The 12,756-nt window shown below is 41.8% G+C and overlaps 1 protein-coding gene across 4 annotated transcripts in view; it reads left to right on the forward strand.

Annotated features, from left to right (window-relative positions):
- LOC108702681 (ABC-type organic anion transporter ABCA8) overlaps positions 1 to 12,756 on the forward strand; it is a 107,373-nt gene that overhangs the window by 34,770 nt on the left and 59,847 nt on the right. For all 4 annotated transcript variants that reach the window (XM_018238291.2, XM_018238290.2, XM_041578221.1 and 1 more), the window contains 6 exons: positions 81 to 178; positions 946 to 1,172; positions 1,870 to 2,008; positions 2,703 to 2,888; positions 5,240 to 5,387; positions 7,024 to 7,189. In XM_018238291.2, coding sequence (XP_018093780.1) covers positions 81 to 178; positions 946 to 1,172; positions 1,870 to 2,008; positions 2,703 to 2,888; positions 5,240 to 5,387; positions 7,024 to 7,189 — 964 coding nt within the window. The remainder of the gene's footprint in view (positions 1 to 80; positions 179 to 945; positions 1,173 to 1,869; positions 2,009 to 2,702; positions 2,889 to 5,239; positions 5,388 to 7,023; positions 7,190 to 12,756) is intronic.

The raw sequence follows: 12,756 nt of genomic DNA on the forward strand, positions 1-12,756 counted from the left end.
ATCACCCTGTACATAGCATATGCAAAACCGGGGAAAATCCCATGTAGATACTCCAGCTCAGCACATTTTCATGTCTCTAGGTCATTGTGGCAGTGGCTTGCCATTCTGCTATCCTACATATTACTGGTCAGATGGGTTCCTTTCACTGCAAGCAAGTATTGACTCTGCTATTATTGAAGTAAGTAGTTTGGTTGGATTGTTTTGTGAATTTTCCTTTTTATAAAAACCATGGGAGGAAGAAGGGTTGAGTATTACCGCTTGACAGCGCTATATAAATAAATGATGATGATGATGGTTTGAGTATTACCGCTAGGTGGAGCCTAATAATTGTCTAACTCACCATTTAAAATGAACAAATGTTTCCTTATTTATTGAATTATAAATCAGAAATCATCATTTACTCAGCATTATTATGTGTTTAATTCCAAGAAACCTGAAAAATTCAAAACCTCACAGTAAATATTTTACCATTTGCTAAGGACAACTCCTATTGACATCTACATGATTTCAGCAACTTTTAGAGCCATGGTTTTACACTTAAGAAAATGTGTGGTTTTAAATCCTTTTTCACTGTTTCAATGCTTTTTGTAGGTATGTATGTGTATGTATGTGTGTGTGTGTGTGTGTGTGTGTGTGTGTGTATGTGTATATATATATATATATATATATATATATATATATATATATATATATATATATATATATATATATATATATACATACAGTATACACCCCATCCCCAGCCTCATCAGGCTCACAGTGTCATGTCACTTGTTCTTTGAGAAGTGATGAACTCTGGAACATCCCTCCCTTTTCAGAGAATCTGTGCACAAATCACTATGAAAATGTAGATAGTATGGACAGTATGTGACTCTTTAATTGTGCTGACATAAAATATGTTTACTTGTGCACACTATACTTCAACTAAATGTGTTGTTATTGCAGCTTGCCAGCAATCATTCTGTGTGGAGCAATATGGCTTCTATTGTGGCAATGAAAATGAAATCTACTGAACGGTCATTTAGACAACTTTTGGATGTTGGATCATTTATTTTTGTTATGCCCATGTGCTATGTTTCGCTGATGTACCTCTTATCCCTGTATGTGACAAGAGAAAGGTGTGAAATGAAGGAGATATTAAGATTAATGCGGCTCAAAGACTTAGCATTTTGGTAAGTTCATTTGTATGTCAACCCAAGTATAACAAGGCCAAAAAAAATTAATTGCAGAAACTACATTATGGTGACAGGAATATTGCATCTACTACTACTGCGATAAGTCAAAGCTAGAAAACGAGGAACTGATTGCTTTACTGGAAAAGAATAATTCCATTTTTTAGTGTATCAAAAGTATAAAGATGCAGGTACAGACTGCAGCTCAATTTAAAACTGAAATAATATAGTTCTAAAGGACTAAGCAGATGTGCGTAATTAGTAATTTTGGATCAACAAGCAGGTCTCATTTAGACCAAAAGTGTAAACTTGATGAATGTGTGCGGTTTTATTTTTTACTTAAATTACTATTTAGCTATGTTACTATGTGCATTTTTCTTGAAAAACAACCATCATGCAACCCATCTCGTATAATGGCTAGAATGATAAGTAAGCAAACCCAAAGTCATGGAATCAAACAGCTAGAAGCAGCATACATTTGGTATAAATTATATTCACAAGGAAGATTGGCCATAGGCCAAACAATAGGTCTGGTGTTCACTGGTAACCCTCAAGTTGCAAATCCCACCATTTAATTTGTAGGACCTTATTCTCTCTATTATTGATCCAGTTTTATCCTCAAATGCAAAATAATAAATTATTTGCAGTGGAACCAGAACAGTAATTTTAAATCTATTATTTGACTTTTTTTTTTCAGGTTATCCTGGGGGTTGTTTTATGCCTGCTATGTATTAATAGTGGCCAACCTGATGACTCTGGTCACAAAGCCTTTCATATTTATAACAAGTTCCTATGGTGTCATTATGCTTCTTTTCTTCCTTTATGGAATAGCTTTGGTAAGTCTGCATTCCCAGTAATTCTGAAAAGTACAGTGTGACATTTGAAGAGTAATAACTAGCATTACTGCTAGTCTAGAAGAAATACTACTGTTGACTAGGGAACTGCAACCTTCAACTCTTTTGCCACTAATAAACGAATAAACTAAAAAGAAATCAGAAATGCCTCCAATTGACAATAGTTTTTATAGGATGCAGAGTGCTTCATTTCCCTAGCAGTAAGAGAAGTAACTGTGAGCTACCTATAAAAGTAACTAGTGCATTTTCGGTCTATTTTTAAAGGAAACGTAACACAAAAAAATGAAAGGGTTTTATCCGGAAAACCCACAGGTGCCAAGCATTCTGGATACCATTTTTCTTTACCTTTCACAAAGCAATTAACTTTGCAAACTACCTTCTCCTCCTAACCTCATTCTAATTATCTCCTTCTTGGACTCCCCTTCCCCATACCTTCCCCAAACTCCCCCATGTCCATTTCTCTTCACCATCTTTCATCTTTGTAGTTCACACAGCTTGGTCAGGTTCCTTTATCTTGGTATATTCTAGGGATGCGCCAAATTCAGAATTCAGTTTTTCATTTGATTCCACAATTATTCCAGAATTAATTAGCATAAAAAAGGTGTTTCTAAAAAAGTTTATTGGTGTGGTTGCATTCAGTTGTTTTAACTAAAGCAAAACGATATTTGTTTTCCAGATGTCTTTCACCTTCATGCTGAGTGCCCTGTTTAGGAGTCCCAGAGCAACAGCCATTGCTGGGTTTTTTATTACACTCTTACTCTCTTCTTTGGGTCTCACATTACTATTAAAGGATCTTCCTAAATCTCTTGAAGTCCTATTGAGTATCTTCCCACAGTTTGCCTTTGCAGTTGGAATAACGCAGGTAATTCTTGACAGCTTTAACCCAACTCAGATTCAGACTCAGATAGAGACTTTTTAAAGTTCTAAAAGTGCAAAGTAAAGCGATCAAGAATCGTGCAACAAAGTTATACAAAAAAGATATAGTAAAAACTCTGGTCACACATGGTCCATTTGTAGGTCTGAAGAGTAAAGGTGGCCATACACGGGCTGATAAAAGCTGCCGACAGACCGTGTCGGCAGCTTATTGGCCCGTGTATGGGGCCCTCAGACGGGCTTCACCGATCGAGATCTGGCCGCAAGTCGGCCAGATCTCGATCGGATGGGACAGAAAATTCCGTCGGATCGCGGCCGCATCTATTCGTTGATGCGGTCCCGCGATCCGACCACCCATTTGGGCATCGTTAGGATCCGATCGTTGGGCCCTAGGGCCCACGATCGGATCAGCCCGATATTGCCCACCTCAAGGTGGGCATATCGGAGGGAGATCCGCTCGTTTGGCGACATCGCCAAACGAGCGGATCTCTCCATGTATGGCCACCTTAAGATAGTGGACATCAGTCGGATCAAGACCTAATTGCAAAGCTCCAACAATTAGTGAGCAGGGATCAAATTACACTAGATTAAAGGAAACTAAACCCTAAAAACAAAGAGAAGCAGAGATGTTGTACTTAAAGGGATACTGTCATGGGGAAAATTCTTTTTCCCAAAATGAATCTGTTAATTGTGCTGCTCCAGCAGAATTCTGCACTGAAATCCATTTCTCAAAAGAGCAAACAGATTTTTTTATATTCAATTTTGAAATCTGACATGGGGCTAGACATATTGTCAATTTCCCAGCTGCTTTTAGCATTAATATATGCAATATGTTGTTGGTTGAACCCTAAGCTCAAGTAACTGACAGCAGCACAGAACATTGTAAGAAAAGAATGGGGAGCTACTGGGGGCGTCTTCACTGCTATTATTGCCTTGGGCTGGCACGGAATCACAAAACATGATGTGCAACATTTCTTGCCTACTTCTTTGTTAATCTTTAGTTGTCCTATAAAAAAGCATGCACCCAATGACCAAACACTCAAAACTAGTAGAGGGATATGAAAAATGAATGTCCATTAACTGCCACAGAAGCAGTCACTCTAAAAAAGTGGTTTTCCTATATTTCTAAAAAGTTCTAAAAATCCAAGATTTATTAAGAGGCCCATTTACTTAGTTTGAGTGAAGGAATAGAATAAAAAAAACTTCGAATTTCGAATGTTTTTTTTGGCTACTTCGACCATCGAATTGGCTACTTTGACCTTCGACTAAATATCGTTCGACTATTCGACCATTCGATAGTGAAGTACTGTCTCTTTAAAAAAAACTTTGACCCCCTACTTCGCCACCTAAAACCTACCGAGGTGCAATGTTCGAAGGTGCAATGTTTAACCGTTCGATCGAACGATTTTTCGTTCGATCATTCGATTGAACTACTTGCGGTAAATCCTTCGACTTCGATATTCGAAGTCGAAGGATTTCAATTCTGCAGTCGAATATCGAGGGTTAATTAACCCTCGCTATTCGACCATAAGTAAATTTGCTCCTAAGTGTGAAAACCATGAAAACCTCTAAGGCCAAACTTTGCAGAGTAAAAGTTGTCGAGGTGCTATAGTCAATAGGAGCTGCGCTAATCTGATTGAACTACTTTAAATCAATTTGGACTTTTAGAGGTTTTTAGATTATACTTCAAATTTTGAGGTATTTGTCCTTTTTTTTTGCATTCGCTCTTTTAATAAATTCAATTACAACCATGTTTTTAGGATTTGTGTGTTTAGTTCTGGTTTCAAAAACCTCTAAAACCACTAAAATCCGACCTATAATAAATAAGCCCCCTACATCTTTGCTTTCCGAACATAGGTGCTAAACTGAACAAGTACAGCAACCAATCAGGATTTTGCCTTCATTTTTGCGTTGCTTTTGGCAACTTCACTTGTGCAGTTTAAGCACCTATATTCATAAATTAGCCCCATTAAAATTGGTTCATACTTAGCTGATGAATTGTTGACCTAATGCTAGTTTCTTGAGTTGTATAATATGTTTTAACTATAAACTTTGAAATATAATAAGACCTCTAATATGTTCTCCTCTGACTTGCCATCTGAGTCCCCATGGCTCTTACAGTGCATCACCATAAGCCTTTTTTTAAAATGATGGCCTTCATAGTTTGGGTTTGTATCGTGAACAGGCTAAAATATAAGGACAGGACAAAGGATTCTATAGCCTAAAGAAAAGAGTAGGGGCTGCTCTCCCCTGTTTTCCCCTTACATAGAAATAGAGGGTAGATTACCCTATGATTATTTGTTTTTGATCTCTACAAATGTGATGCATCTGTTGTTTTAGAGTGTTCATATGGAGAGTGATATAGAAGGCGTGTATTTCTCCGATTTGATGGGGGCTTCTTCTCACATGTTATCCAGCTTCATCATTCTTGTTTTTGATTCTGTATTTTTCCTGGTCCTGACGATTTATTTAGAAAAAGTTCTGCCAGGTAAGTACAGCTTAAGTATTATTTGTCTCTTTCATTAAGGCACAAAGTTCTCAAGGGGACATAAGGGCTTTTGCAGGTTTCTGGTCACTAAATTATATAGAAAGTATCTGGTACCTTTAAATATTTGTTATATTTTAATTATATTACAAACAGGCTAAGTTTGACACAGCCAAGTACTGGATTCAGAAGGAGACTTCTTGCTATTTCCCCATGCATATTGTCAGATCTGGACTAGGAGTCAAAACAGGTCCTGACATTCCAAGTACAACAAGGCCCAAATAGCCACCCACCAGCCCACTAAATAGTGATTGTCTATGGCATCTTACAGCAACCCACCATTTGCCAGAACTCACAGATTGCCAGTCCAGGCCTACATGCTATTAATTTGTCCTAAAGGCATGGAAATAAAGTAAAAAAATTACTGTTATTATCTTTTACCATACTGTATTTTAACCCCATCATCTACAGAACAAAGTTTATCAGTGCAGTATACCTATTGCTGAAATACGGTGTTTTTCTAAAAACAGAAAAACACTGTTACTCTTTTCAACAGGCAGGTAACTATATGATGGGGATAAATTTTAGGGTAATCCATTATTCTGGTATCATTTAAAGCTCAGCAGAAAGAATATTGGTGAATATTAGACTATGGTATGGAATTAACTTATTAGAAGCAAATGCAGTTTGCTGTTCTGTTTTTAATTATATTTCCTATCTACATATCTTGCATCTCTACTAATATTTACAGCCGGATTTACATAGTGGCCTCCCCTAGGCCAAACACTGCTTGTCAAATCCCCTTCACAAGCTTGAGCAAATTTGCTTTGTCGGGTCCATAGCTCTAGGGATTGACACACAGGAAATTTTTAAAAACGGTCACTTCTCCTGTGAATAGGGTTGCCACCTTTTCTGGAAAAAAATACCGGCCTTCCTATATATTTATCTTTTTATATTTATTAATAACATTGGAATCAATCATCATATCGGCCAGGTGGCAACCCTACCTGTGCATCCCCAGTGCTTCAGAACTAATATGGATTAGGCATACTGCCCCTAGAATCCTGCTTCCCTAGGCCAGAGCCAGAACTATGGGTAGGCAGAAGAGGCTCATGCATAGGGTCGCCAAACTAGCTGAACATTGAAGTGGGCGATATCGAGCTGATCCGATTGTGGACCCTAGGGCCCAATGATCGGATCAGAATGATTCCGATAGGGGTGGTCGGATCGCAGGACTGCATTGAGGCACAGATGCGGCTGCGATCCTACGGGATTTTTTAACCTGCCCAATCGAGATCTAGTCGACTTTCAGCCAGATATCAATCAGATGGCCCCACACACGGGCCAATAAGCTGCTGACTCGGTTTGTCAGCAGCTTTTATCGGCCCGTGTATGGGATTCAAAAAGGATTCAGGGATTCGGTGGATCCCTATTACAAACTCCCTAATACACAGGTATGATTAGACTGAACTGTATACCGTTATAGGTACAGTATTTTCCATAACAATTTTAAGTGTCTCAATTTCAGAATATAGAATGTTAGCTGTCACTGGGCACCTTTTTACATAACACATTAAATAGACATTTTGCTAGTCAGTAGCATTTTGTAAATAAACATTTTTCTTTTCACCATGCATAGATAAGCAAGGAGTTAAGCATAAGCCATTGTTTTTCCTGAAAGCTTCTTATTGGTCCAAAGAGAAACTGTCTCCACTAATGGTAGAAACTGACGATGGTGGTGAATCCTCCCTGGGAGACTTTGTTGAAAAGGTTCCTACGGATTTACATGGAAAAAAGGCTATAAGGTACGGTATTTATCGTTCGAACTAATAATCAGTGACTTGAAAAATGTACTCTCTAGAACAGGGGTCCCCAACTTATGTTGCCAGTGAGCCATGTTCAATTATAAAAAAAAAAGTTGGGGAGCAATACAGGCATGAAAGAAGTTCATTGAGATGCCCAATAAGGGCTCTGATTGGTTATTTGGTAGCCTCTATGTGGACTGGCAGCCTACAGGAGACTCTGTACACCTGGTTTTTATACAACCAAAACCTGCCTGCAAGCCTGGAATTCAAAAATAAGCACCTGCTTTGAGGCCACTGGGAGCAACATCCAAGGGGTTGGTGAGCAACCATTGGTTGGGGATCACTGCTCTAGAAGGTAAGCTGGATGTTGGGTCCTTTTCACAGGTTCCATTTTTATTCCTGTTTAACCCCTTGTGTGACAGCGGCTCTGCACTATTTATTAGGAGTAACCAACATACAAACAGTGGGAAAAGTTGTAGCATTTGCACGACTAATTACAAATGTAAATGTTGGAATCCCAAGTATAACAATAAGCTTGTAGAGTTAAAATGGTAAGTTGTTTCATGCATTTAATTTAAACATTTTTTCTTCATATGTTTATGAAAAATACTGCTCATGACAACCCCCCCCAGATATATTAGATAACAGATAACAAGGAGCATATTTGTTTACTCAGCGGAATTGTAAAACAATGAGTGGAATTGCCACATTTTCTCATTCTGTTTCTCTTTTGCTAGATCCATTTTACTTCTGATGTTCCTTAGTTGATAATGCTTGCTATCTATATTAGTTTGAAGGCTGATTCCCAACCTCCACATGTAGTATTATGTTTTCACTGGATATGGGTACATATTTTAATGCAATAAGGGCAATAAAAACCACCTTTTTTAACTGAACACTAGTTTATTTTATAGTATTTGGGCAGATGCATAGTAACACAGTAGTTGAGGTTGAACAAAACACATGCCCATCAATTCAACCTTTTTGTTAAAGTGAAACCTGCCTAAAGCTGGCCATAGATGCAAAGGTAAAGCCATATGAAACAGTGTCAGGCCAGGTCTGTCAGTTGCCCCAGGCAACCCAGATGGCCGTTAGCAACCTCGGTCCCCACCGCAGCTGTGGGCAACGGAGCGCAACCGAGGACGCGCTTGCGTAACAGTGCGTAACCACACGCAACCGAGGACGTTTGTGCGTAACCGTGCGCAACCGAGGACGTGCGTGCGTGATGGTGCGCAAAGCACCGACTTCACAGAGCGCACCCACTTTTCAATGTGGTAACAGTTGCCAGACTAGGGGTAGGCTGCACATAAGGTAAGTGCCTGGCGCCCCCCAAGCTTTGCGCCCTAGGCACGTACCTCTTGTGCCTACCCCTAGTTCCGGCCCTGCCCTGAACTGCCTCGTGAGGGAAGTTCGGGCAACTTTGGAAAACAAAGAGCTCCGAGTACCATCCCGCTGGCGATTTAGATTCTAGCCGGCGGGAAGGCAGTTCAGGGAGATTAGTCGCCCAAAGAAGAAGCGACTAAATCTCCCCGAATCTCCAAGTGTGTCTCTGCTCTAAGCAGAGAATGTACCATTGACCAACACCCTCAGTAAATGATCCTGCAGACTTTTTTTATTCCTATACTAGCAGTTAGGGATGTAGCGAACGTCGGAAAAAAAGTTCGCGAACATATTCGCGAACTTGCGCAAAAATGCGAGCGGTTCGCGAACGGTTCGCGAACCCCATAGACTTCAATGGGAAGGCGAACTTTAACATCTAGAAAAGACATTTCTGGCCAGAAAAATGATTTTAAAGTTGTTTAAAGGGTGCAACGACCTGGACAGTGGCATGCCAGAGGGGGATCAAGGGCAAAAATGTATCTGAAAAATCTGCCTGTGTGTGCTTGGAAGAGATAGTGTAGGGGGAGAGCTGTTAGTGATTTCAGGGACAGATGATAGTAAGTTTGCTGGCTAGTAATCTGCTTGATACTGCTCTGTATTGGAGGGACAGAAGTCTGCAGGGATTTGAGGGACATTTTAGCTTAGGTAGCTTTGCTGGCTAGTAATCTACTGTTCTCTTTAAACAACTGCCATACGTTGACCTTGTAGGCATTGTTTGCCCAGTTTTTTTGGACGCAGCCACTGAAGCACAGTTGCCAGAAAAAATATGCCATATAAATGCTGAAAATAGTCATTTTTCGCCATACGTTGACCTTGTAGACATTGTTTGCCCAGTTTTTTTTGGACGCAGCCACTGAAGCACAGTTGCCAGAAAAAATATGCCATATAAATGCTGAAAATAGTAATTTTTCGCCATACGTTGACCTTGTAGACATTGTTTGCCCAGTTTTTTTGGTTGCAGCCACTGAAGCACAGTTGCCAGAAAAAATATGCCACATAAATGCTGAAAATAGTCATTTTTTGCCATATACGTTGAGTCAACGTATGGCAAAAAATGACTATTTTCAGCATTTATATGGCATATTTTTTCTGGCCTCTGTGCTTCAGTGGCTGTGGCCAAAAAAACTGGGCAAACAATGCCTACAAGGTCAACGTCGTTGACCTTGTAGGCATTGTTTGCCCAGTTTTTTTGGCCACAGCCACTGAAGCACAGAGGCCAGAAAAAATATGCCATATAAATGCTGAAAATAGTCATTTTTTTGGTCGCAGCCACTGAAGCACAGTTGCCAGAAAAATTATGCCATATAAATGCTGAAAATATAAATTTTTTTGGTTGCAGCCACTGAAGCACAGAGGCCAGAAAAATTATGCCATATAAATGCAGAAAATATGCATTTTTTTGGTCGCAGCCACTGAAGCACAGTTGACAGAAAAATTATGCCATATAAATGCTGAAAATATAAATTTTTTTGGTTGCAGCCACTGAAGCACAGAGGCCAGAAAAATTATGCCATATAAATGCAGAAAATATGCATTTTTTTGGTCGCAGCCACTGAAGCACAGTTGCCAGAAAAAATATGCCATATAAATGCTGAAAATAGTAATTTTTTTGGTTGCAGCCACTGAAGCACAGAGGCCAGAAAAATTATGCCATATAAATGCAGAAAATATGCATTTGTTTGGTCGCAGCCACTGAAGCACAGTTGACAGAAAAATTATGCCATATAAATGCTGAAAATATAAATTTTTTTGGTTGCAGCCACTGAAGCACAGAGGCCAGAAAAATTATGTCATATAAATGCAGAAAATAGGCATTTTTTTGGTCGCAGCCACTGAAGCACAGAGGCCAGAAAAAATTAAACCAGTAGGGTTTGCACCCTAGTTTGTAACGGTGGCGGAGGGAGGAGGAGGACGCTAAAGGACAGCTGTGTGTGGAGTCATGAGGCTTGAAGAGAAGGACAGCTGCATAGAAGTCAGAACAAGTCTTCCGGCGTGCAGTAACCCTCCGAGATCCACCCCTCATTCATTTTAATAAAGGTCAGGTAATCGACACTTTTGTGACCTAGGCGAGTTCTCTTCTCAGTTACAATCCCTCCTGCTGCACTGAAGGTCCTTTCTGAGAGCACACTTGAGGCTGGGCAAGACAAGAGGTTCATGGCAAATTGTGACAGCTCTGGCCACAGATCAAGCCTGCGCACCCAGTAGTCCAGGGGTTCATCGCTCCTCAGAGTGTCGATATCTGCAGTTAATGCCAGGTAGTCCGCTACCTGCCGGTCGAGGCGTTCTTTGAGGGTGGATCCAGAAGGGTTGTGGCGCTGCCTTGGACAGAAAAACATTTGCATGTCTGATGTTACAGACTGGCCAAAGGGCTTTGTCCTTGCAGGTGTGCTCGTGGCAGGATTACTGGCACCTCTGCCCCTGGAATGTTGATGAGTTCCTGAAGTGACATCACCCTTAAAAGCATTGTACAACATGTTTTGCAGGCTGGTTTGTAAATGCCGCATCTTTTCGGACTTGTGGTATGTTGGTAACATTTCTGACACTTTATGCTTGTACCGAGGGTCTAGTGGCGTTGCGACCCAGTACAGGTCCTTCTCCTTAAGCCTCTTGATACGGGGGTCCTTCAACAGGCATGACAGCATGAAAGACCCCATTCTCACAAGGTTGGATGCAGAGCTATCCATCTCCGCTTCCTCATTATCAAGGACTGCATCATCCACGGTCTCCTCCCCCCAGCCACGTACAAGACCAGGGGTCCCCAAAAGGTCACCACTAGCCCCCTGGGAAGCCTGCTCCTGTTGGTCCTCCTCCTCCTCCTCCACAAAGCCACCTTCCTCCTCTGACTCCACTTCTGGCACCTCTCCCTGCGTTGCAGCAGGTGCCTGGGTTCGTTCTGGTGATTCCGACCAGAAATCGCGCGCTTCCAGCTCCTCGTCACGCTGGTCTACAGCCTCATCTGTCACTCGTCGCACGGCACGCTCCAGGAAGAAAGCGAAGGGTATTAGGTCGCTGATGGTGCCTTCGGTGCGACTGACCATATTTGTCACCTCTTCAAAAGGTCGCATGAGCCTGCAGGCATCGCGCATAAGCACCCAGTAACGGGGGAAAAAAATCCCCAGCTGTGCAGATCCAGTCCTACCACCCAGTTCAAAAAGGTACTCGTTGACGGCCCTTTGTTGTTGCAGCAGACGTTCCAACATAAGGAGCGTTGAATTCCAGCGAGTCTGGCTGTCAGAAATCAAACGCCTGACTGGCATGTTGTAGCGCTGCTGAATGTCAGCAAGGCGTGCCATGGCTGTGTAGGAACGTCTGAAATGGGCCGACACCTTTCTGGACTGGGTGAGAACGTCCTGGAATCCTGGGTACTTGGAGACAAAACGTTGGACTATTAAATTTAACACATGTGCCATGCAGGGCACATGTGTTAAATTGCCTAGTCTCAACGCTGCCAACAGATTGCTTCCATTGTCACACACCACTTTTCCGATCTGCAGTTGGTGTGGGGTCAGCCACCGATCGGCCTGTGACTGCAGAGATGACAGGAGTACAGATCCGGTATGGTTTTTGCTTTCCAGGCACGTCATCCCCAAGACAGCGTGACAACGGCGTACCTGGCACGTCGAATAGCCTAGGGGGAGCTGGGGGTGCACAGGTGTGGAGGAGGAGAAGGAGGACCCAGCAGCAGAGTAAGAAGAAGAAGAAGACGAGGTAGAGAGCGATGGAGGAGTAGAGGTGGTGGCAGAACCGCGTGCAATCCGTGGCGGTGACACCAACTCCACTGTTGTTGTTGAGCTACCCATTCCCTGCTTCCCAGCCATTACCAAGTTCACCCAGTGGGCAGTGTAGGTGACATACCTGCCCTGACCATGCTTGGAGGACCATGCGTCAGTAGTCATATGGACCTTTGGCCCAACACTAAGTGACAGAGATGCGGTAACTTGGCTCTGCACATGTTGGTACAGGTGTGGTATTCCCTTTTTAGAAAAAAAATTGCGGCTGGGTACCTTCCACTGCGGTGTCCCAATTGCTACAAATTTGCGGAAGGCCTCAGAGTCCACCAGCTGGTATGGTAAAAGCTGGCGGGCTAAGAGTGCAGACAAGCCAGCTGTCAGACGCCGGGCAAGGGGGTGACAGTCAGACATTGGCTTCTTACGCTCAAACATGGCCTTCACAGAAACTTGGCTGGT

The sequence above is a fragment of the Xenopus laevis genome, chromosome 9_10S, assembly GCF_017654675.1.
Source record: "Xenopus laevis strain J_2021 chromosome 9_10S, Xenopus_laevis_v10.1, whole genome shotgun sequence".
Taxonomy (NCBI): domain Eukaryota; kingdom Metazoa; phylum Chordata; class Amphibia; order Anura; family Pipidae; genus Xenopus; species Xenopus laevis.